General features: G+C 39.2%; 1 protein-coding gene across 2 annotated transcripts in view; it reads right to left on the bottom strand.

The window, feature by feature from the left end:
- Nt5c (5' nucleotidase C) overlaps nucleotides 1-15,679 on the bottom strand; it is a 42,480-nt gene extending 26,801 nt beyond the window's left edge. Inside the window, exons 1-4 of one of the 2 annotated variants that reach the window (XM_071662378.1) lie at nucleotides 15,482-15,679; nucleotides 5,111-5,286; nucleotides 3,805-4,026; nucleotides 3,458-3,517 (exon numbers count right to left, since the gene is read on the bottom strand). In XM_071662378.1, the coding sequence (XP_071518479.1) occupies nucleotides 3,458-3,517; nucleotides 3,805-4,026; nucleotides 5,111-5,286; nucleotides 15,482-15,656 (633 nt within the window). In that variant the 5' untranslated portion in view covers nucleotides 15,657-15,679. The remainder of the gene's footprint in view (nucleotides 1-3,457; nucleotides 3,518-3,804; nucleotides 4,027-5,110; nucleotides 5,287-15,481) is intronic. The other variant, XM_071662379.1, reaches the window with a different exon arrangement.
- Nucleotides 15,680-26,566: the final 10,887 nt, after the last annotated feature.

Here is a 26,566-nt window from a genome sequence, read left to right as displayed (position 1 = left end):
TATACATACACGTCCACACACGCAAATATACATACCTATACATCTCAATGTACATATATATATACACACACAGACACATACATATATACCCATGCACAAAATTCACACTGTCTGCCTTTATTCATTCCCATCGCCACCTTGCCACACGTGGAATACCATCCCCCCCCCACATGTGTGCGAGGTAGCGCTAGGAAAAGACAACAAAGGCCCCATTCGTTCACACTCAGTCTCTAGCTGTCATACAATAATGCCCGAAACCACAGCTCCCTTTCCACCTCCAGGCCCCACGCAACTTTCCATGGTTTACCCCAGACGTTTCACATGCCCCGATTCAATTCACTGACAGCACGTCAACCCCGGTATACCACATCGATCCAATTCACTCTATTCCTTGCCCGCCTTTCACTCTCCTGCATGTTCAGGCCCCGATCACTCAAAATCTTTTCCCTTCCATCTTTCCACCTCCAATTTGGTCTCCCACTTCTCCTCGTTCCCTCCACCTCCGACACATATATCCTCTTGGTCAATCTTTCCTCACTCATTCTCTCCATGTGCCCAAACCATTTCAAAACACCCTCTTCTGCTCTCTCAACCACGCTCTTTTTATTTCCACACATCTCTCATACCCTTACATTACTTACTCGATCAAACCACCTCACACCACACATTGTCCTCAAACACCTCATTCCAGCACATCCACCCTCCTGCGCACAACTCTATCCACAGCCCACGCCTCGCAACCATACAACATTGTTGGAACCACTATTCCTTCAAACATACCCATTTTTGCTTTCCGAGATAATGTTCTCGACTTCCACACATTCTTCAAGGCTCCCAGGATTTTCGCCCCCTCCCCCACCCTATGATTCACTTCCGCTTCCATGGTTCCATCCACTGCCAGATCCACTCCCAGATATCTAAAACACTTTACTTCCTCCAGTTTTTCTCCATTCAAACTTACCTCCCAATTGACTTGACCCTCAACCCTACTGTACCTAATAACCTTGCTCTTATTCACATTTACTCTTAACTTTCTTCTTTCACACACTTTACCAAACTCAGTCACCAGCTTCTGCAGTTTCTCACATGAATCAGCCACCAGCGCTGTATCATCAGCGAACAACAACTGACTCACTTCCCAAGCTCTCTCATTCACAACAGACTTCATACTTGCCCCTCTTTCCAAAAGTCTTGCATTCACCTCCCTAACAACCCCATCCATAAACAAATTAAACAACCATGGAGACATCACACACCCCTGCCGCAAACCTACATTCACTGAGAACCAATCACTTTCCTCTCTTCCTACACGTACACATGCCTTACATCCTCGATAAAAAAAAAATATATATATATATATATATATATTTATCCCTGGGGATAGGGGATTAAGAGTACTTCCCACGTATTCCCTGCGTGTCGTAGAAGGCGACTAAAAGGGGAGGGAGCGGGGGGCTGGAAATCCTCCCCTCTCGTTTTTTTTTTTTTTTTTTTTAATTTTCCAAAAGAAGGAACAGAGAATTGGGCCAGGTGAGGGTATTCCCTCAAAGGCCCAGTCCTCTGTTCTTAACGCTACCTCGCTAATGCGGGAAATGGCGAATAGTTTGAAAGAAAGAAAGAAATATATATATATATATATATATATATATATATATATATATATATATATATATATATATACATATTATCCCTGGGGATAGGGGAGAAAGAATACTTCCCACGTATTCCCTGCGTGTCGTAGAAGGCGATTAAAAGGGAAGGGAGCAGGGGGCTGGAAATCCTCCCCTCTCGTTTTTCTTTTTTTTTTTTTTCTTCCAAAAGAAGGAACAGAGAAGGGGGTCAGGTGAGGATATTCCCTCAAAGGCCCAGTCCTCTGTTCTTAACGCTACCTCGCTATCGCGGGAAATGGCGAATAGTATGAAATAAAAGATATATATATATATATATACATATATATACATACGCCAGTCTATGCTAGGTAATCAGTCTAATGAGTTGCCCCAGTGAACAACTGCTTTGACTGTGCACTAACTGCTGTAACCAGGATTTCAAACTTATGTAGCCTCAACCCTGGGTAGCCTAAGAATGTCACAGTAAGCAACACTAACCACTGCACCATGGAGGTCCACTTCTTTTAAATCTGGTCTATTCTTTCTTGCCTTGGTGGCAAAGAGATCCAACTGTTGCTCTACTTCTGATGACTAGATCCACTTCAAAATAGTTGATTTCAATACAGTGACACAAGACTACATCACTATTCTGCCTCTCTGATCTAGTAAGGCAGTGCTTACTTTTGTGGCATAAATTCACTCTTAGGTAATTCTCCACATGTTTGATACACCTGGCCAAATGAGACACATTGTCTACATTGTCTACAGCCTCAGCACTGATGAACAAACATCCCTGATTCATAAATTCAAACAATGTCGACCCAAAGTCACCAAAACAAGCAATGTTATTTGTACTATTAACAAGCTGAATGGTGTAGCCAATCTATTTGGGGACGTCAAATGATCCTGTGCCTTGTGAACTGATTTAAAAAGATCATAGACTTTCCTGTATTAGGAAGAAACATGCCTTCTTGACAAAATGTCGGTGACTAAATAGCTAAACCTGACACATTCATCATCTGAATCTGCATTACTTAGAAAATCTATGAAATTTGCTAAAGATATTGCATTACTGATGGTAAAGATGTCTGATATTAACCTAGCCAAGATGGAATGAACTGGCATATGCCAGTTGATATGAGCCAGTAAGTATTTTTCATATCATGACATACAGTTTAAACATTTCTCTGTAGTATATTGCACATACTTTCAGTATGGTTATTTGAACTTATATTGGCATGTTTCCTGACAGCATGCCAAACTTTAGACTATAATACAAAAGTCTAAAGTTGAAACCATATTGTAGCAGATATCATTGTCTACAGGTGCACTGGTTCTTAAGAATAACAAAATTCTTATGATTTGTGTCACTGAAAAAAGTAGACATCAAAAACAAATGTCAAGCACTGGTTGGCAAGTTTAAATAACACCAGTTGGCAACAGTACATGAATGATGAAGAGGGATTACTTAGCATCACCTCAACTCCAGGCCAGGATGTCACATGCCCAAACAAGTTGTTCTATGGATGAAAAGTCCTATAAATGAGCATCTAGTGGCCTCAAGTTTTCTGATGTTCACTGGGGGTAAATGAACAAGAACAGAGCTTAAATAACTGGGTAAAAAAAGGGCTTTGTCCATAGGTAAGAAATGTATAGCTGTCTGCACAAATCACTTGCCCAATATGAATTACGGTTATTGAAATACATAATTCTAAATTTCAAAAACTAATGAAAGAGAAAGGAATTAAACAAGATTTACAATGAATTTCATCCCATTTACATACTTCTCCCATAATCAACTCAGAGAGGAAAAGGTTTATTGTCATTATATTAATCATTTCTTATACCATGGAATTTGCCAACTGGTTTTCTCCAAAGATGCGTCCCTCACAGACACCATCAGAAATCTGTTTGTAAATGAAAATGTGAAAGCAAGAACCTTAGCTACCACATCATAATATAAATGAGCTTTCCTGTTAATATAATTAGACTTCTTCAGTTTCTTATTATATATGAATATATATATCATTATATCATAAACATTCTAATAAATATTGACTTCAGTAAAATGTAATAATTTTTATCCAAATTGAATGTTTGGGTAGCAGCTCACTAAATCTTTCCATACATTTACCACTAATCATGCTTCATTCTCTCTGAAATTAAAATGAAGTAAAGCTGAAAGTGTACTTACCCCTCTCAAGTGCCCCTCCACATAATGGAGCGGCAGCGACCGACTACCATAAATTTCTAAGACCTCCTTTTGGCTGAGACGAGTTAAGCCTCGAAATATAGATCCAATTTGAATTTGCTGAAACTGGTCTAACTTCATCAGCAGTCCTTGTTCAATATCATAGTGAAGCCCTCGTACAGCAAAGTCACGGTTGTATTCTAGAGACTTAATTGCCTCAGGATACTGAAAAATTTCTTTATATATTATTTCTGAAATTATCTGAATCATGTTGTGAAAGAAATCAAAATATTTCTAGTCATAAATTGATCCCTCCAGAACTAATATATAGATATGAAGGAAATTTGGAATTGCACATCAATTCTATAGCATGAACTACCTTCCCTCTCTCTTTTACATAGGCTCAATGCCCTAACATCATGCCAAAGGCAATGCTTTGATTACCTATCTTGAGAAGATAGCCTTTATCCCATACTTTATCTATGATGGACTGACGGTTTCTGTTATAGTTATATTTTGAGTTGGTACTATCCTAACTAGGTCCCCCAAGTCCCTTTTTGAGTGACAATATAAAAGGGGCTATCATCCCATTCAAACAAAAATCAATGGAGAATCAAAACCTACAGAAGACAATTTAGCATGACTGAGAAAATATTAAAAAATAAAGTTCATATCAGCATGCAAACAGCTCTGTAAACAGGAAAGCAATGAAAGGCTAAAACTGTATATATGAAAGTGTGAAAAGAATTGTCCAATGGAAATTACAGCCTATTTCAGGATATGCTAGTAAATGCAAGTATGGAATGAAAGATTGGTTTGTAAGTCGTAACTATTCAAGTATAATTCTCATATGGAGATGTTATGAAAGTGAAGAAAGTTCACAGGAGATGTTTACTTATGCAGGCTGCAGTTCATAAATAATGGAGTCTTTTTGAAAAGCATGGACCTAGGAAGATGGAAAACATGAAGAGTATCATGCAAGGATTACATCAAGTGAAGTAAATGAAGGACTGACCAAAAATGAGGACAGAGAACAAAGAAGGGCAGGATAAACGTGATAAAAAGTAAATGTTTTGTACACAGAAATGTGAGAATGTACAGTACAATATACTCTGTGGAAAGTAATGATTCTTCAAGTAAAAAAAAATTTTGCTTTTCATGTCATTCAGTATATTGTCTCCTATCTACTAGCTTCTTTTGATACAGATAAAGAAGGTAAAGGTAAAGAAGGACTTAAAGCTTTATTTCCTTAAAAAAAGGAAAAAACTACGGCCCTCTTTAAACTGACTAATGCTGATGTTGTACTCACCCTATATTTAGAAACTAAAACATTCTTTCCCAGATCATAGATCAAACTTTCAACGGTTACTTCATAATTTGCTAAGGTGTAGTCATAGTCAAAGCCATAGACTTTAATATCTCGAAGATCAAGTTCATTGTTTGCAAATACAGCTCTTGGGTTAACATTATCTGGTAGCTTTTTACCTGAAACAGATAAAATGGAAACTGATATACAACATATCTGCAAGGTCAAAGATAGGATCTAAAATTTAGGTTAAAAACAAAATACTTAAAAGCAAATATTTCCTGGTTAAACATTTCTTTGACTTTTTATATTCACTCTTCAAAACAGCAATACACTAGAGCATTTATAAACTTTTTAAAATCATATTCAAATTTACCTTCCTGCCCTACAAGCCCCTTCTGTGGGGCTCCCACAATGCTCAAGATGCTAGCCATGTCCAACAAGCAGGACTACAAGTCAAAAAGTGTGGTGGTGATGTGCGTGTCTTTGTGGGGTGGGCACAAGACAACTGAGTGTGTGGAAGGTACATTTTGAGCACAAGGAGTCTTCTCATTTTTCTATCTGTTTGTCTATATCTCAGATACCTGTTCCTTCCAGGAACTCTCTTCTGAGGGTGACCATAGCAAAAGTCTCCATAACTGATGAACTCTGGTGCTGCTTCTTAGCCTTTACTGCCTCACCCTGAACAGGATACTGGGAAAGGGCAACTCTAGCACAGTGCTTTCAGAGGCTCATAACCTAATTTTCCTAACAAGTCCTCCCATATGTTGTTATGTGTAATGCTAGAGTAATGGGTAGTGTCCAGAATGTAGGCAAGAAAAGGTAACTTGTGCATGTCTAGAGAACATGGTTTCAGATGGGTGTATGTCTGGTGGGTTGGTGTTTAAGACTGGATTGGGAGGGCAGTTGTTTACTGTTTGTTGGTTATTTTGGTGTGTTCATATATATATTTTTTTGATATTGTGTTTGTTAAGGGAGGAAGAATCTGTGAGTACATATCTTGAAGTGTGCAGGGATGATGGTTAGTTTTGGAGTGGCTTGGGGACAAAGGGTCTAGCATTCTTCCTAAGAACTCTATAACAAACATGTTGAGGCAAGATTATCTTGGGAGTATTCATAAACGGGTATGGGGTTGTTGGGCCTGTTATACATATGTACGTTTACATACCACCTATATTGATTTTTTTTTTTTTTTTACCGCTGTCTCACGCGTTTGCGAGGTAGCGCAAGGAAACAGACGAAAGAAATGGCCCAACCCACCCACATACACATGTATATACATACACGTCCACACACGCACATATACATACCTATACATATATACACATGTACATAATTCATACTTGCTGCTTTTATTCATTCCTGTCGCCACCTCGCCACACATAAAATGACAACCCCCTCTCCCCGCATGCACGCGAGGTAGCGCTATATATATATATATATATATATATATATATATATATATATATATATATATATATATATATATATATATTTTTTTTGCTTTGTCGCTGTCTCCCGCGTTTGTGAGGTAGCGCAAGGAAACAGACGAAAGAAATGGCCCAACCCACCCCCATACACATGTGTATACATACGTCCACACACGCAAATATACATACCTACACAGCTTTCCATGGTTTATATATATTTCTTTTTCTTTCAAACTATTTGCCATTTCCCGCATTAGCGAGGTAGCGTTAAGAACAGAGGACTGGGCCTTTGAGGGAATACCCTCACCTGGCCCAATTCTCTGTTCCTTCTTTTGGAAAATTAAAAAAAAACCGAGAGGGGAGGATTTCCAGCCCCCCGCTCCCTCCCCTTTTAGTCGCCTTCTACGACACGCAGGGAATACGTGGGAAGTACTCTTAATCCCCTATCCCCAGGGATATATATATATATATATATATATATATATATATATATATATATATATATATATATATATATATATATATTGAGAGAGCAGAAGAGGGTGTTTTGAAATGGTTTGGGCACATGGAGAGAATGAGTGAGGAAAGATTGACCAAGAGGAAATATGTGTCGGAGGTGGAGGGAACGAGGAGAAGTGGGAGACCAAATTGGAGGTGGAAAGATGGAGTGAAAAAGATTTGTGTGATCGGGGCCTGAACATGCAGGAGGGTGAAAGGAGGGCAAGGAATAGAGTGAATTGGATCGATGTGGTATACCGGGGTTGACGTGCTGTCAGTGGATTGAATCAGGGCATGTGAAGCGTCTGGGGTAAACCATGGAAAGCTGTGTAGGTATGTATATTTGCGTGGGCGGACGTGTATGTATATACATGTGTATGGGGTGGGTTGGGCCATTTCTTTCGTCTGTTTCCTTGCGCTACCTCGCAAACGCGGGAGACAGTGACAAAGCAAAAAAAAAAATATATATATATATATATATATATATATATATATATATTATCCCTGGGGATAGGGGATTAAGAGTACTTCCCACGTATTCCCTGCGTGTCGTAGAAGGCGACTAAAAGGGGAGGGAGCAGGGGGCTGGAAATCCTCCCCTCTCGGTTTTTTTTTAATTTTCCAAAAGAAGGAACAGAGAATTGGGCCAGGTGAGGGTATTCCCTCAAAGGCCCAGTCCTCTGTTCTTAACGCTACCTCGCTAATGCGGGAAATGGCGAATAGTTTGAAAGAAAGAAAATATATATATATATATATATAATGAGGACTTGTGCATTAATTATACACTAGCAACCATGGAAGTAGATACTGTAGCTGATTTCTCTATAATGAGCAAATATACGTATGAGAGGTTATTTGCATACATACCTTTAGAAGACTCAGGTGTTAGGTTAAGAACCTACATTGGACAGATTTTGAACACATAAGGGAAACTAGACTGTGAGGTAAGGTACAAAAATAAGAATTTGAAGTTACCATTAACTGTAGCTAGTTCTGTGGATAAACCAACTTTGTTAGGTAAGGACTGGTTGTGTGAGCTTAAGATGGACTGGAAGGAGATATCAAGTGTAAAGTGTGTAAAGTGTTCCAGGTCTACAGAATGTATGAACGATATAAGATGTCATTTGATAAGGGAGAGGATGGTATAAAGGGTTTTGAGGCTCATATCACCATTGACAAAGATGTTACACCCATATATGCTAAGGCTAGACCTGTTCCTTAGCAACTGAAAGGTGAGGTGAACAAGGAATTAGACAGACTTGTGAGTGAGGGAGATATTGAAAAATTGCCAAGAGCAACTGGGCTGCTCTTATAGTAGTTGTACCTAAAGCTGATAAATCTGTTAGATCATTTGGTGATTAAAGTTACCATTAATCAAGCTGTTGAGGATGAGCAACATCCCTTATCCACTTCTCAAGATTTGTTTGCTTCACTGACAGGTGACATTTTCACTAAGACTTGCCCAATTCTGTGTTGATGATGAAAGTCAACAGTACCTTACCGTAAACACCCATAAAGGATTGTATAAGTTCAAAAGGTTGCCTTAGGGGGTTGAAAGTGCACCAAAGTTATTTCAGTGCATCATGGACAATATTCTTGTGGGTCTTCCAAATGCGTTATGTTTTCAGGATGATGTTCTTATTGTTGACAGTGACATCCAAAATTATGTCTAAACCCTAGCTACAGTATTTGAAAAATTGCTGGCACACAATGGCATGCTCAACAAGAGCAAAAGTTAATTTCTAGCTACAGAAGTTACTTGGCTAAAAAGTGAATGCAGGAGAGCTGAGACCAGTAGAAGATAAAGTAAGAGACAGTAAGTTTACCTGCTCCAAAAAATGTCAGTGAATTGAAAGCAATCCAGGGAATGATAAAGAACTATTCAAGGTTCTTGAGTGGACTTTCTTTAGTTTTGGGCCCTTTGCACGAACTTAATGGAAACGGAATAGTGCAACTCAGAGGTCATTTGAGTATAGTAAAGATGCTCAGTCTAGTACTGATGCTTTGGTCCACTATGATGCTAGTAGAACACTAAAGCTTGCTTGTGACACATGATTCTACGGATTTGGTGCTGTCATAAGTCACACAATGGATAATGATGAAGAAAGACCCATTGCAGATGCCTCAAGAATTCTAACGTAAAGTGAGAAAAACAAAGCACAAATGGGGAAAGAGACCTTGTTTATCATATCTGGAGTAGAGTTTTTCACCAGTATTTATATGGTAGGAACTTTGTTGTAGTAACTGATCACAAGCCTTTCTTGGCAATTTTGAGTCCTAAATCACTTATTCCTACACTTGCTGCAGCCAGAATGCAGAGATGGGCTGTGATATTATCTGCATATGACTATGAGATACAGTACAGACGTTCAAAGGATCATCTCAATGCTGATGCTTTGTCCAGGTTGCCATGTAGCAGATCAAATGATGGAGTAGATCCTAGGATTTATGTTGTAACCATGATATCAGAAGATTTTCCAGTCACCTCCAGAATGATTGCTCATGAAACTAAGAGAGATGTCATTTTAGGCAGAGTCCTAGAATATACACTAAATGAATGGCCAGAGATTTGTCCATCCTTAGACTTTCAACCATACCATTTAAGGAGATGTGAATTATCCATAGGGCAGGGATGTGTGTTGTGGGGTATGACAGTGTTAATTTCACAGTGTTTTGGAGGGCAAATTCTGAATGAACAGCATTTTGAACATCCAGGTATATGTGCTACGAAAGCATTGGTCAAAAGTTTTGTATGGTAGCCTACAGTGAATCGTGAAATAGAAATGATGGTATGTGAATGCTCTGTTTGTCAGAATGTTAAGAGTATGCCACCCAGCACACCATTGAAAACTTCGAAATGGCCTACCTGTCCCTTTCAAAGAGTACACATTGACTTTTGTGCTAAGGGAACAGACAAATCTTTTATATTAATTGAGAGTCATTCAAAGTGGATTGATGTTAAGCACATGTATAGTACTAATGCTGGTAGCACCATTAATGAATCAAGATTAATATCTACTGAACATGAAATACCAGAGGAGGTAGTATCTGACAATGGTCCTCCATTTCAATCATTAGAGTTAAAAACTTTATGAGACTCAACAGTGTAAAGCGTGCACTGACCCCACCCTATCATTCTGCCTCTCGTGCTGCAACTGAGAGATCAGTTAGATTTGTAAAAGGAGCACTTTCTAAGCAGGTAATTCAAGGAACTGCTGGAAAATCAATGAAACACAGAGTAGCAAATTTCGTACTCAGATACAGAACCACACCACATGGTGTGACAGGATGTACTCCTGCAGAGTTAATGATGAAGAGATAATTGAAAACAAGATTGAGTTTAGTTAAGACAAGTCTGTTTGCAATTGTAGTGAGGAAACAAGCTCAACAAAAGATGTATCATGACAAGAGTTCCAATGAAAGAGTGTTAAAGGTAAGTGATAGGGTGAGAATTAGGAACATGGCTAAAGACTATGGTACTGTACATGCAAAATGGATAACAGGTGTCATCAATAAAGTATGTGGATCTAAGACATATTTAGTGAAATGTGGTAACTCAGTAAGATATGTTCATGTAAATCACATCATTTATGCAATTGATATGAATGTAGCAGCAGAACATGATAAACTTGATACAGTTGTGGATGACTGCTAAAGTGATAATGTCAAAGGTGATGTTTGCCATAATCTACTCACAGAGTCAACTGACTGTAATGGTGATGTGTCTGTCAATGATCATGCAAAGAGTACAAGTAAAACTCCTGTAAAACTTGATGGAGGGAATATTCCTAGAAGATAAAACAAAATTACGAAACCTGCAATAAACTTAGACCTCTGATTATCTGAACCGTGGACAGGCCTTCCAAAACTGTAATGTCAGGAAGTTGTATTTCTTGCAGTGTTCTTTTCTCTTCCATGCCATATGTACAACTGTAAGTTTTGTTTATTCAAAATTGGTAGCAACCATGATTTCTTTCTTCAAAAAGGAGATGTGCGGTAATAAAATGAGTGTGGTTGAGAGAGCAGAACAGTGTGTATTGAAATGGTTCGGTCACATGGAGAGAATGAGTGAGGAGAGATTGACAAAGAGGATACATGTGTCAGAGGTGGAGGGAACAAGAAGTGGGAGACCAAATTGGAGGTGGAAGGATGGAGTGAAAAAGATTTTGAGCGATCGGGGCCTGAACATACAGGAGGGTGAAAGGCGTGCAAGGTATAGAGAGAATTGGAATGATGTGGTATACCGGGGTCGACATGCTGTCAATGGATTGAACCAGGGCATGTGAAATGTCTGGGGTAAACCATGGAAAGTTTTGTAGGGCCTGGATGTGGGAAGGGAGTTGTGGTTTCAGTGCATTATACATGACAGCTAGAGACTGAGTGTGAACGAATGTGACCTTTGTTGTCTTTCCCTAGCGCTACCTCGCGCACGTGCGGGGGGAGGGGGTTGTCATTTCAAGTGTGGCGGGGTGGCGACAGGAATGAACAAAGGCAGCAAGTATGAATTATGTACAAGTGTATATATGTATATGTCTGTGGGATCAATGGATACTATCTCCATCCACTCCCGTCTGGTTTGTTTTTTGCCTATTTTGAATTTTGTGATTGGGAAGTCTCCAATTTAGGTGTGGTGATATCATGAAATGAATGAGCATTGTAGGCATAATGCCAAACTTAGCATGGCAGGGAAGCATATCTCACAGTATTCCCATCCAATGAAATTTTTGTTGATGTAGGGTGTCATGAGTCTACCAAATCCAAATGAATTTAGAAAAATCAACATATTCACATTGCATCAAAATTTTCATTTGTAAATAAAGGTATGAAGTCAATTTACAAAACCTATTGTTATATATGTAATAAGCACAACCTAAAACAAAGGTATGTGTGTCACAGTTAACAAACTATCATTAAAATCTAGACCCCTAGTGTAATGCACTGTTAGCTTGAGCAATGTCCAGATGCTACTACTCCTTTCTCCAATGACAGATAAAGATCACCACTCACATTCATCAAGGAATGAAACCGAAACAAGTAGGCCGGTAGTACAGCAGCAAACTGCCAAAACATGAGCTAAGGGTAACTACAACAAGGTAGCACAGAGTAAAGAGGAAAGAAAAAAAATCAGTTTGTCACAATGTCTTTACTACACATTTTCAGAACTCCCAACTGCAATATTTAAATGATGTAGGAAAATAAAGAGCAGAAAACACATTAACTATCTCAAACTTGTACAAGTTGGCAAGTATCCATAAAAGCATTTCATGTAGTCTCTGCCATGCATGTCTATCCTTTCACAAATCTGACACAGGATGATATCTGTATAAGATGGATAGATTTCTTTAAAGGAGAGGTTGGAAATGGTCGGGTGGAATACTTACTGTATGAAGTTTAGATAGTCATTGCAAAGAGCACCTCAGATCAGCAATAATATGCTGGTGGATAATAATGATCTACAATCATAAATCTTACTTTGTGTACACATTCACTGATATACTGGATTCAAATGTGGTGATTTTGGTACTTGTAATCCTATCATTTCTTTTATGCAGCCTTCTCATGTATTATTTCTGAACATTATTTAAAGCAGACCAATAAATAAGAATATCAAACATAACTTACAACTATATATGTACAGAACAGATAAAATATGGTATTATCAAAATCTAATGTTTTAAAGCACTTCCAGGAAATCTAGATGTTACTTCACCAAAATACTACAACCAAGATAATTTTTCATCAAAGCTGGTACTAAGGTATTTGAGTTTCCTAATATTCCATAAGAGTCACCAGTGATAACTAACTGGAATCAAGAAGGATCATATTTCCATTAATCAATTATGAGTTCTTTTGTTTTCTTTACACCAACCAAAAGATTGTTTTCATCACTGTCAGAAACTGGTCTTAATAAAGATGAGATGGCAACAAATTACAACAAAGCAGCTGTTTAAATGTGATAAGAGTCCACCTGTACATAGAATGAATAACACATCAAACAAAATATAACCTTGTTATGATCCAATATCTATAACTCTGGTGGTTAATGTTTTGTTACCAATATTCAGAACTTATATCTATAGTAAATTCAAGACAAATCTACATCTATATAATATCTTAAGATCAGAAAGTTTTCACATTAGGCAGCATGCTCTGGTGTTGAAAGTAGAACTAAAGTTGATTAATAAAGTCCTGGCACATAAATTTGGTTTTTCTAAGAGTCCATGAATTTGTCCCAATTATGCTTTACTAATGTTAGGATATATCTAAACTGTTAATAGCTTTATGGACTCACTAAATGAGCACTGACTCTATTTCAAGACTGAACATCACCATAAATCAAAGGGGTTTTGTCATCATTAACTAAAAATGTTTACTCATCTGCGTTAAATGTACATATATTCTATCTTCAGTTTGTTTGCTTCTTCTAGTTATGCTCTACTCATGACTGCTGTGCCAAGACTATTAATAGCTCTGAGGACAGAGTAAGATAAAACACTTAAAAAATCTGCAGTATCAACTATGTTCAGCAGCATTACACACATGTGTAAAAGAAGATTGGGTATTTCAGGATAAGACTTTCAACCAAAGGAAGAGGTATTTTGACATTATAATGTTCAGATTACATCAAACCTCTTAGGTTGGAAGAGAAGCCCAATCTACCCAAGTATTGTTGCTCATTTGGGTATAAATGTTGATAGATATCTACACCCAAATGGAACTGATATTCAACTGTTCTGAACCAGCAATGTAGATGCATGTAAAGTTTAGATCTTCATACTGAAAAAATCTGATCAATACATTTGCTTTAGCATCTAACTTGAAATTATTATGGAGTAATACTGTAAATAACTCCTAAGGAGTTAAGGTACTGAAGAGAGAAAATTTTGGGTTATACGTAGTTTAAAAATTCTTTATAAAAAATATCCAATGAAAAGTCACCTACTTTTCATTAGTACTGACATTACCCTATTTTCAGTTATTTTAGAAATATGTCATCATCTGGGTCTCACTACCCATAAATCCATATAATCCCAGGTTGTTTGCATGGCATAATCAATAAGAAATGTCTGTCTTAGTTTATCATTATAAGTATGTCACACACCATTCCTGTAGGTAAAAGTTCTCCACAATAAAGTCATGTTGAATGCTGAAACACCAGAACAATCAAAAACTTTACAGTTTGTGGAAAATAATTTATGAATCTACTTCATGACCATAAAATAATAAAATCAAGAAGTCCCATCTGGGAGCAAACATTTCTTTCAAGGTGGCTTATCCATTTTGTACCTTGGAATTTCCTATGCTTCACAAATACTGTTCCCTATCACCTAGAGAGTGAATCGTTTTTGCTTCAAGAATGACTTTTGACATGTGTGTGTGGAATCATAAAATGTCAACTGGCTGCAACAAATAATCAGTCAATGTTACTCCTTCAAAGTCCTAGGAATATAAAATGTTTACCACCTCTGCACATTGCTAGCAAACTCTATCTTTTCAGTCCTTTAGATGACATATTGGTAAAGATTCAGCCTAGAAGCACTACTATATTAGCTCTGGAATATCAGTAACTTTTTGCGTTGGAGGTGTACAGTGTGGAGAATATAAGTTCAGCATCATATGACTAGGATTTTCGTTTATCCTACAACAGTATATATTAATAGCAGAGGGGCTATGAAGGTCAGGGAGAATGTGGATCTGATTAATGTTAAAGTATGCAAAACACTTCAGAGAATTAAGATACAGTAAAATCCTCACCTAACTTTCCCTAGCTGCTGATAGTTACTTTATCTTTAGAATAATTTGAAAAATAAGCATTTGCCATGGTATTACACTTACATCTAGTTCTTGAGAAGCTATGGGATATAAGTTTGGGTATGTCCAAACACAAAAAAGAAGCATTCAATTTCATAAGCATGTTCCAACATACAAACTTCATGTGGCATGAGGAAGCAGATAACAGTAATATAAGGATATGTTAACTAAGGTATAACACTGACAAAGAGTGATTGTCACCTCTTAGGCAAAGCTAAGTGAGCTTCTTTAGCGGCTCGGCTGATTTCTAAAAGTATTTTACCTACTTTTACACTGCTTAACCACACTTTTCCATGATCTACACAGTCCTCCCACTATCAACTTGCTTATTATTATTCACAAGTACACTAACAGTGCAAACTAAAGTAAGTGATATTCCAAAGTCAGTTTCATGATGCCCAAAATACTAAAGCTTTACCGGGGTTTTGTCTCTAATCAGAATTAAAGAACCTTCAAATATCTGTCAATTTCATAACAAGAACAAGTTAAATGGAACACACAAACTAGCTTACTGCTCGACTTAGAAACAATAACGTTGGTCATTACTAACGAAAGTGAGATTATTCAAGTTAAGCGCCACTCGGTACTTCCGTGGGGAGACTTTTCATGTTGCAGAAAAGATAGGTTGACTCACTCTCCCATAATGCCCGATGATCCTGATAACACTTTTGTAGGAACTCCTGAGAGTATTCCCTTTTTTGCATGGTGCACATCCTAATACTTCTGACTATCCTTCTCGATGGTCGGGTCTGCACTGAAGCCAAGTAAAGACTGTAAATACACTGAACACCCCGCATCGTTGCCAACATGTGTCGTCTGCAGTCAGCTGGTGCGGGATGCTCGTCCTCCGTTTGTGATTCCCTAATGATACATAGGAACTGACGATGGCTGATTTATAAGTTTCAATTATAGAGATATAGCTTTTCATATAACCAAAAACCTAATTCATATAGTAAATGTATAATTATGGTCATGTGATGTCTTTTCCACATGAAGAAAATAGGTAAAAAATTCAGTCATTTACCTACTTTAAACTAACAAGACAACTATCCTGAATATTCTGATGGTATTATTGTTAATTTCGGTTATAGATACTTCCAGTGAGGTAAGAGCACAAAAAAATATCATATACGCAAATAGTTCATTGTATGTAAACATACCAAATGTAATTACGAATAAAATTCCTCTAGAAGGTGAACAGGAAAACTGGAAGCTTACATGAGTGTTCAATATATATATATATATATATATATATATATATATATATATATATATATATATATATATATATATATATATATATATATATATATATATATTTTTTTTTTTTTTGCTTTGTCGCTGTCTCCCGTGTTTGCGAGGTAGCGCAAGGAAACAGACGAAAGAAATGGCCCAACCCACCCCTATACACATGTATATACATACGTCCACACACGCAAATATACATACCTACACAGCTTTCCATGGTTTACCCCAGACGCTTCACATGCCTTGATTCAATCCACTGACAGCACGTCAACCCCGGTATACCACATCGCTCCAATTCACTCTGTTCCTTGCCCTCCTTTCACCCTCCTGCATGTTCAGGCCCCGATCACACAAAATCTTTTTCACTCCATCTTTCCACCTCCAATTTGGTCTCCCTCTTCTCCTCGTTCCCTCCACCTCCGACACATATATCCTCTTGGTCAATCTTTCCTCACTCATTCTCTCCATGTGATCAAACCATTTCAAAACACCCTCTTCTGCTCTCTCAACCACGCTCTTTTTATTTCCACACATCTCTCTTACCCTTACGTTACTTACTCGATCAAACCACCTCACACCACACATTGTCCTCAAACATCTCATTTCCAGCACATCCACCCTCCTGCGCACAACTCTATCCATAGCCCACGTCTCGCAACCATACAACATTGTTGGAACCACTATTCCTTCAAACATACCCATTTTTGCTTTCCGAGATAATGTTCTCGACTTCCACACATTCTTCAAGGCTCCCAGGATTTTCGCCCCCTCCCCCACCCTATGATCCACTTCCGCTTCCATGTTTCCATCCGCTGCCAGATCCACTCCCAGATATCTAAAACACTTTACTTCCTCCAGTTTTGCTCCATTCAAACTTACCTCCCAATTGACTTGACCCTCAACCCTACTGTACCTAATAACCTGCTCTTATTCACATTTACTCTTAACTTTCTTCTTTCACACACTTTACCAAACTCAGTCACCAGCTTCTGCAGTTTCTCACATGAATCAGCCACCAGCGCTGTATCATCAGCGAACAACAACTGACTCACATCCCAAGCTCTCTCATCCCCAACAGACTTCATACTTGCCCCTCTTTCCAAAACTCTTGCATTTACCTCCCTAACAACCCCATCCAAAAACAAATTAAACAACCATGGAGACATCACACACCCCTGCCGCAAACCTACATTCACTGAGAACCAATCACTTTCCTCTCTTCCTACACGTACACATGCCTTACATCCTCGATAAAAACTTTTCACTGCTTCTAACAACTTGCCTCCCACACCATATATTCTTAATACCTATATACCTATATATATATATATATATATGGATTTGTATGTAGCATTTATGGATCTGGAGAAGGCATATGATAGAGTTGATAGAGATGCTCTGTGGAAGGTATTAAGAATATATGGTGTGGGAGGCAAGTTGTTAGAAGCAGTGAAAAGTTTTTATCGAGGATGTAAGGCATGTGTACGTGTAGGAAGAGAGGAAAGTGATTGGTTCTCAGTGAATGTAGGTTTGCGGCAGGGGTGTGTGATGTCTCCATGGTTGTTTAATTTGTTTATGGATGGGGTTGTTAGGGAGGTAAATGCAAGAGTTTTGGAAAGAGGGGCAAGTATGAAGTCTGTTGGGGATGAGAGAGCTTGGGAAGTGAGTCAGTTGTTGTTCGCTGATGATACAGCGCTGGTGGCGGATTCATGTGAGAAACTGCAGAAGCTGGTGACGGAGTTTGGTAAAGTGTGTGGAAGAAGAAAGTTAAGAGTAAGTGTCAATAAGAGCAAGGTTATTAGGTACAGTAGGGTTGAGGGTCAAGTCAATTGGGAGGTGAGTTTGAATGGTGAGAGGCTGGAGGAAGTGAAGTGTTTTAGATATCTGGGAGTGGATCTGTCAGCGGATGGAACCATGGAAGCGGAAGTGGATCATAGGGTGGGGGAGGGGGCGAAAATTTTGGGAGCCTTGAAAAATGTGTGGAAGTCGAGAACATTATCCCGGAAAGCAAAAATGGGTATGTTTGAAGGAATAGTAGTTCCAACAATGTTGTATGGTTGCGAGGCGTGGGCTATGGATAGAGTTGTGCGCAGGAGGATGGATGTGCTGGAAATGAGATGTTTGAGGACAATGTGTGGTGTGAGGTGGTTTGATCGAGTAAGTAACGTAAGGGTAAGAGAGATGTGTGGAAATAAAAAGAGCGTGGTTGACAGAGCAGAAGAGGGTGTTTTGAAATGGTTTGGGCACATGGAGAGAATGAGTGAGGAAAGATTGACCAAGAGGATATATGTGTCGGAGGTGGAGGGAACGAGGAGAAGAGGGAGACCAAATTGGAGGTGGAAAGATGGAGTGAAAAGGATTTTGTGTGATCGGGGCCTGAACATGCAGGAGGGTGAAAGGAGGGCAAGGAATAGAGTGAATTGGAGCGATGTGGTATACAGGGGTTGACGTGCTGTCAGTGGATTGAATCAAGGCATGTGAAGCGTCTGGGGTAAACCATGGAAAGCTGTGTAGGTATGTATATTTGCGTGTGTGGACGTGTGTATGTACATGTGTATGGGGGGGGGTTGGGCCATTTCTTTCGTCTGTTTCCTTGCGCTACCTCGCAAACGCGGGAGACAGCGACAAAGTATAAAAAAAAAAAAAAAAAAAAAATATATATATATATATATATATATATATATATATATATATATATATATATATATATATATGCATATATATATATATATATATATATATATATATATATATATATATATATATATATATATATATATATATATATATATATTTTTATACTTTGTCGCTGTCTCCCGCGTTTGCGAGGTAGCGCAAGGAAACAGACGAAAGAAATGGCCCAACCCCCCCCCATACACATGTATATACATACGTCCACACACGCAAATATACATACCTACACAGCTTTCCATGGTTTACCCCAGACGCTTCACATGCCTTGATTCAATCCACTGACAGCACGTCAACCCCGGTATACCACATCGCTCCAATTCACTCTATTCCTTGCCCTCCTTTCACCCTCCTGCATGTTCAGGCCCCGATCACACAAAATCTTTTTCACTCCATCTTTCCACCTCCAATTTGGTCTCCCTCTTCTCCTTGCTCCCTCCACCTCCGACACATATATCCTCTTGGTCAATCTTTCCTCACTCATCCTCTCCATGTGCCCAAACCACTTCAAAACACCCTCTTCTGCTCTCTCAACCACGCTCTTTTTATTTCCACACATCTCTCTTACCCTTACGTTACTTACTCGATCAAACCACCTCACACCACACATTGTCCTCAAACATCTCATTTCCAGCACATCCATCCTCCTGCGCACAACTCTATCCATAGCCCAAGCCTCGCAACCATACAACATTGTTGGAACCACTATTCCTTCAAACATACCCATTTTTGCTTTCCGAGATAATGTTCTCGACTTCCACACATTCTTCATGGCCCCCAGAATTTTCGCCCCCTCCCCCACCCTATGATCCACTTCCGCTTCCATGCTTCCATCCGCTGCCAGATCCACTCCCAGATATCTAAAACACTTCACTTCCTCCAGTTTTTCTCCATTCAAACTCACCTCCCAATTGACTTGACCCTCAACCCTACTGTACCTAATAACCTTGCTCTTATTCACATTTACTCTTAACTTTCTTCTTCCACACACTTTACCAAACTCAGTCACCAGCTTCTGCAGTTTCTCACATGAATCAGCCACCAGCGCTGTATCATCAGCGAACAACAACTGACTCACTTCCCAAGCTCTCTCATCCCCAACAGACTTCATACTTGCCCCTCTTTCCAAAACTATTGCATTTACCTCCCTAACAACCCCATCCATAAACAAATTAAACAACCATGGAGACATCACACACCCCTGCCGCAAACCTACATTCACTGAGAACCAATCACTTTCCTCTCTTCCTACACGTACACATGCCTTACATCCTCGATAAAAACTTTTCACTGCTTCTAACAACTTTCCTCCCACACCATATATTCTTAATACCTTCCACAGAGCATCTCTATCAACTCTATCATATGCCTTCTCCAGAATCATAAATGCTACATACAAATCCATTTGCTTTTCTAAGTATTTCTCACATACATTCTTCAAAGCAAACACCTGATCCACACATCCTCTACCACTTCTGAAACCACACTGCTCTTCCCCAGTCTGATGCTCTGTACATGCCTTCACCCTCTCAATCAATACCCTCCCATATAATTTACCAGGAATACTCAACAAACTTATACCTCTGTAATTTGAGCACTCACTCTTATCCCCTTTGCCTTTGTACAATGGCACTATGCACGCATTCCGCCAATCCTCAGGCACCTCACCATGAGTCATACATACATTAAATAACCTTACCAACCAGTCAACAATACAGTCACCCCCTTTTTTAATAAATTCCACTGCAATACCATCCAAACCTGCTGCCTTGCCGGCTTTCATCTTCCGCAAAGCTTTCACTACCTCTTCTCTGTTTACCAAATCATTTTCCCTAACCCTCTCACTTTGCACACCACCTCGACCAAAACACCCTATATCTGCCACTCTATCATCAAACACATTCAACAAACCTTCAAAATACTCACTCCATCTCCTTCTCACATCACCACTACTTGTTATCACCTCCCCATTTGCGCCCTTCACTGCAGTTCCCATTTGCTCCCTTGTCTTACGCACTTTATTTACTTCCTTCCATATATATATATATATATATATATATATATATATATATATATATATATATATATATATATATATATATATATATATAGAATCACCTCAGGACCTCTTTCTATTGTCAGTCCTGGTATTGCCCTGGATGTCTTTCCGAAAGGCCCCTTTAGTCCATGGATCTCCTACTTTCAGCAGCAGGGAAATGTGGGTTTTTTCTTTTGGATTGACTGCTCCCTGTCACAGAGACTCGCTAAATATGACATTTCACTCGCCGTGAAAAGTAAAAAGTCACCTTTGTTGACGAGGCTGTAACTTTTGACATTTAACGAAAGAAACCGTATTATCGTCGGAGAACTCATTTCAAAGGAATCCTTCGTTTCCCTGTTACTGAGCATAAAGCAGTCTTGAAACTGCAGGAGACCCTGGATTAAGGTTCCTAGGGTTATCATAGCTTCTGGAGTCAGACCCCTTATATGTTAACTACGGTGTTACGGGACGCCGCTTTCAAGTGGTCACACCTCGAGTTGCGGTTACCTTTGTTGAGTCTGCCTCGGTGTCAATGAACGGGAAAACGTATCCTCGTCGAGGATCTTCCTGCTCAAAAAGGATCAATCATTTCCCTGCTTCTGCATAGAGTGCAGCTTCGAAGATGCAGGAACCCCATAAAAAGGGTCTTGGAGCTGTATAATAATAGTAATGATATTGATAATAATAGTAATAATTATAATAATGTAATGTTATTATCATTATGTAATGTTTACATATGAGGTCCAGTCCCTTAACCTCGCATTTCGACCTTAATTCTATTTTGCTTTTCCTTACCATGGGCTATGAGTTACTAATGTTGAAGCTTAAGTTTTCAAAATCTCTCCCAGTGTCACTCCACAAAACCACCCTTAGTCAACATGAACTCCAGTTAAGGATCTCTTTGCTTCGAGAAACCTTGCTCTCACTAACCTAAAGTTTTTCGTCATTATTCAACCTCCAGGTGGTGTGAACGACCTCAGCCCTTACGCAAATCTTTTGGCTCTCCCCAAGCCCTGACAGCTGCTGTCACATTTCACACCCCAGATGGCATGAATGACATGTCACTTCTCGGGCCTTCTTAGCACAGAAATACAATTGACACCTAAGCAGTACCTCTTCCTTTCTGTAGTGCAGCCACGGGATATCAGCAACGCTTCCTAACCTACTTCATCACAATCTGGACCTCGGAAACGCTTCCTCCCCCCAGTAGTACTTATAGCACAGCCACGGGACCTCGGCAAGGCTATTTCCTAACTGCAACACAGCCATGGTACCTTGTCAGTCTCTCTTCCCTATGGTAGGTACAAATTAGAGCCAAACTGATAAAGCCTCTGCTACAAAAACACTCAGCGAATTTGTATATACGACTGCTGGTCTTACTGGCACTCCTAAGGAGTGTGTAGCTCCTATGAACGATCCACAAGAATCTAGTAGCGCAAGATGAAGGAACGCTTCCTTCACGAACTTCTTAACAACGGGCAAGGTGCTAGAGGTTCGACACACTGGTGCTCGTGCCCTGCAGGCTGGCCTACAGCAAACAGTGTACGCTGCAATAATAATCTTTTTCTCTAATACTGTCTTCATTTGTTTCATCTGCAATTTGCTTTCATATTCCAATAATTCTTCTGCTGAAGAAATGATTCTGCATGTCCCTCTAAACACATTCCTTGGCTAATCTCTTAATATATCCCCTTGTGGCAGTGTTTATCATGACTTCAATCAACTGTTCTGTGTTAACATGACCGTGGTCTTCCATGGATTTAAATGTGGTAATCATACCTCACTTCCCCCTTCTTTTCTTTCAGTATGGGTAGACTGAAGGCTTCTTTCCTCTTTTCATGATTCAATCAACTCACTTCTAGAGCTATTCTGGTTAAATTCTATGAAGACATTCCCAGCCGTTCGATGAGCTTTGATGTTTGAGAAACAGGATATTGCATATCATTCTAGCTCGGATGAAATGTACAAAAGGTAGAATTTAGATTGTTGTCACATTCGTCTCAGGGTTTTCGAAGGTAAGAAGCTAAGAGTAAAAAGATTGTGGTTGAGAGAGCTAAAGAGGGTGTGCTGAAGTGGTTTGAACATATGGAGAGAATTAGGGAGGAAAGGTAGACAGAGGATATACGTGTGTTAGAAGTGGAGGGAACAAGAACAGGAAGACTAAATTGGAGATGAAAGTATGGAGTAAAAAAGATTTTGTATGATCGGGGTCTCAACATGCAAGGGGTGAAAGGGATAGAGTAATTTGATATACAGGGATCGACTTACTGTCAGTGGAATGACCAGGGAAGGGGAAGTAGCCGGGCTAAGCCAGGGAAAAGTCTGTGAGGCCTGGTGGTAGATACAAAACTCTGGTTACCGTGCATTACACTAGGTCTTTTTAGTTTGCCTCTGCGAAATATAGAAGAACTCTTCTGCATCCACGTCCGTGTTAGTGCACGCAAGGCTTACCTTAATATGCGAATTCAGTTCTCATCCACCATTTCATCTGAGTCTATATACCTTAATGTGTTAATCTTTTGACTTTCATTACGGCTTGTCATGGATATTTCCTTAACCTTCAGTTGCACAGTTGGATAGCATGTTCGGTGAGCTGTTCACGAGAATCCAAGGGAGTTCTCCAGCTTTCACCAGAAAAAACAAAGTACTACGATTTTATTATCATTTGTTAATGCCAAAATCGTCTTTACAGGTGGCTTCATCCTGGTGCCCGGCTATTCACTGGCTTTTAGCCAGCTTTGGATCCGCTCTGTGTGGGCAGTCACATGACTGCTTCCTGAATCAAGTGGTAAACAATCTTTCTCTACAATACCGTTCCCTGAGAAATTACTTATGAGTGCTATGCTCTCCTTGACATTGTTCTCATTGCCTTACAAGTTAGTTTAGCATGACTGAAATAGTTTAAACTTGTTCAAAGTGATACACACATACATGACATTCTCTGCCTACATCATAGACATCAACGCATAAACAACAAATAAAGTAAATGCCCTCAGAACAGCAACTGGCGCCAGATTTGAACAATGTAAGGATTCCCATGAGAAGTGAGTGTTTTACAGCTTTATGTACCATCCTGATCATTCCTTCATTATAGTCATTGTACATTTGTTCTGGATCGCTGCAATTCTTTCTTTGGTTGATTACATAACATCAACAACACTACGCACTTCCCAGCGGTTACTCTTCTCGTTATGTATTGTTTAAATGTGTGTGTGCATTTGTTTGTAACACATTATGTGAAAAAGCCTTCTTGTAAAAGAATTTCCGTGAATTCAGCGTCGAAGGTTTTTGAATTTAGAAATTCTGCGTGTGTGTTTATCATGCAGGCAAGATAATAGGTTATGTACTACAACACAAGGAAAACCAAGGTGCGTCCCTCACACAATGAGCCTTTGTATTGTCACTCCCACACACCTTACGTCTTTCGAGTGTTTTGTTTTGCATCCAACCATAAGAATATTAAATTTGCATCAAATTCAGTCATTGCAATATCTTAGGACAGCACCAAGCACCCCTCAAATCATCAGGAACCTCTCGACAGCAGCAAGAGCACTGATTGGTCCCTGTCATAACATATCTGACAACAAGGAAGAGGTAGGGGCGGGCCCTCTGAAGAAAAGTGCCCGTGCCAGGCTGAGGCCTTGCGCATCCTTCACAACATCTGGCAAGAGTGTTTGGTGTCGTGCGCTGGCAGAACCAAATATATCTAGTTTTATCCAGTAACGTATTTAAAGGAAATATGTCACACGTTGATAGATATGCGACCCCCTTCTCCTTATCTCATAAAATTGTAATGTAGATTCCTTTAGGAAGTTACAGAATATTAGTTATACCCAACAGGTAGCTACCAGGCACACAACCTTATCAAGATCTTGTAGCCTTCTGGAATTGTAACTCATTCGACTTATCCTGAGAGATCAAAGTATGTTTCGTGTCTCCATTAAACTGTTTTAAACCTTTCAACCGAAAGTGAATACTGTGGCGAAATTGTTGTACTTAGAGCCTGCATAAAGTTCATGAATTTGCTCTGTGAGGTAATCAATAATATTGCCAGTTGCAGTATGATTTTCACACACTAACTAGAAACTCGACACACTCAAATATAAGATAAGTGTAAATTCAGTGTCGATTATAAACTAAAGAATCAGTCAATAAAAAATTACAATTGTGACGCTAGACTGAAAAAAGTTCATATTTACAACTGCACCCAGAAAGTCGCAGCGTCTCTTTGGGAAAGTCTATCGCTGTGATGCACGCAGGGGTAAACTTGGAAAGAGAAGGAGGCAATTCTTATTTGTTCATTTCATGCAACACAAGAAAGCTTTAGCTTGCTTTGTGTGATTTTTCAGGGAATTACAGAAACGTGTGTCATCTTAATTCAAGTACATTCTGAGAATGAAGGCAGGGGGACTCGATAAGTGTTGGTTGTGTGCCTCACCCACCAGCTATCCAAATCATCGCCAACTTAAATTCATTTAAGACGACAACTCATACTTCAAAAACTTTTGTCAGTACAGACGACTTTGCATTCGACTTTCGGTGTTGTCGAAGGTAGAACTGAATAAGATATCTACCAAGAGTTGAAGTTAATTTCATCTATTTACTAGTTCGAGCAGGAGTCGATTCCTGTATTTTGATATTAACAATTTATCAATTGTCCTATAGACGTTGCCTCTTGTAATTACGTAAGCCTTATGAACAAACTTGTAGCTTTAAACAACGTTATCAAAGGTTTCTCAGGTGAGTAATCGGAATTGTACACCAGTAAATATTGCCAAAAATGTTCCAAAGCTTGGAGAACTCTTTCCTACCCTCTTACTATTACAATCTATATCTCCATGCAAGTAAAGTTTTTTTTTTCTTTTTTGATCTGTGTGGTTAACATTCGACAGACCAGAAGATTGGTTCAGTCTCGCTAAGCAGCGATCCTGGGTAATCCGCAACACAGATGTTGCCGGCACAAGAAATTCCATGATGCAAGGAAGGATGTGGACGCCTTCGCAGCACAGACACTGAGTGGCTTGAGTAATGACCTGTTTAAAAGGCACCTGCAGACATTAACAATGATGCAGTGGAAGAGCTGTGCTAATGAGTCATATAAATCATTCTTTCTGTGTAACCTTACAATTGATGAAAGGTCAACTATACGGCTTTCTCAGCGTGTGGTCTCTTGGTGGTATATCTTAAAGACTCATCTCAGGTCCTCATCTCTCAGGGATTTCGGTAAATCCTTTGTCGAGGCCTTCGACATCTTCAAAGCATTGGACACGGTAAGGCGTAAGTGTTACTTTCTAAATTACTTTCTTTTTTCTGATTTTTTTCCGTTTCCTAGCGAATAGATCTATTGCAGGAATCGTTGAAGGAGTGATTTCCCCATCTTATCCTATCAACGGTGGTATCCCCCAGGACTCTGTCTGTCCTATCGCTTATTCTCTTTCCCCTCTTTATAAATGATCTCTCTTCAACTTCCGTCTCGTGTCACTTTCACACAATTCATCTCACATTCCCTCCCATCCTTCTTATACTTGCTCTGTTTCTCGTATTGTACGTACAATACTTCATTTCGAACCTGCGCGGTATGAAGTGGGAGACAGTGGCCTGTTGAAATTGATAATGCTAAAACGCAATTTCTCCTAAATCTCTAAGCCCTGTGTTAACTAAACATGTTGGGCATTGCCACATCCTCAACTCTATACTATGATCCCACATAATGTCTTTCCCAATTACTGTGTACTGGTA

This window comes from Panulirus ornatus, chromosome 6 (assembly GCF_036320965.1).
Source record: "Panulirus ornatus isolate Po-2019 chromosome 6, ASM3632096v1, whole genome shotgun sequence".
NCBI lineage: Eukaryota > Metazoa > Arthropoda > Malacostraca > Decapoda > Palinuridae > Panulirus > Panulirus ornatus.
Note: the sequence above shows the minus strand (reverse complement) of the source record. Positions and strands in the feature narration are given on the sequence as shown.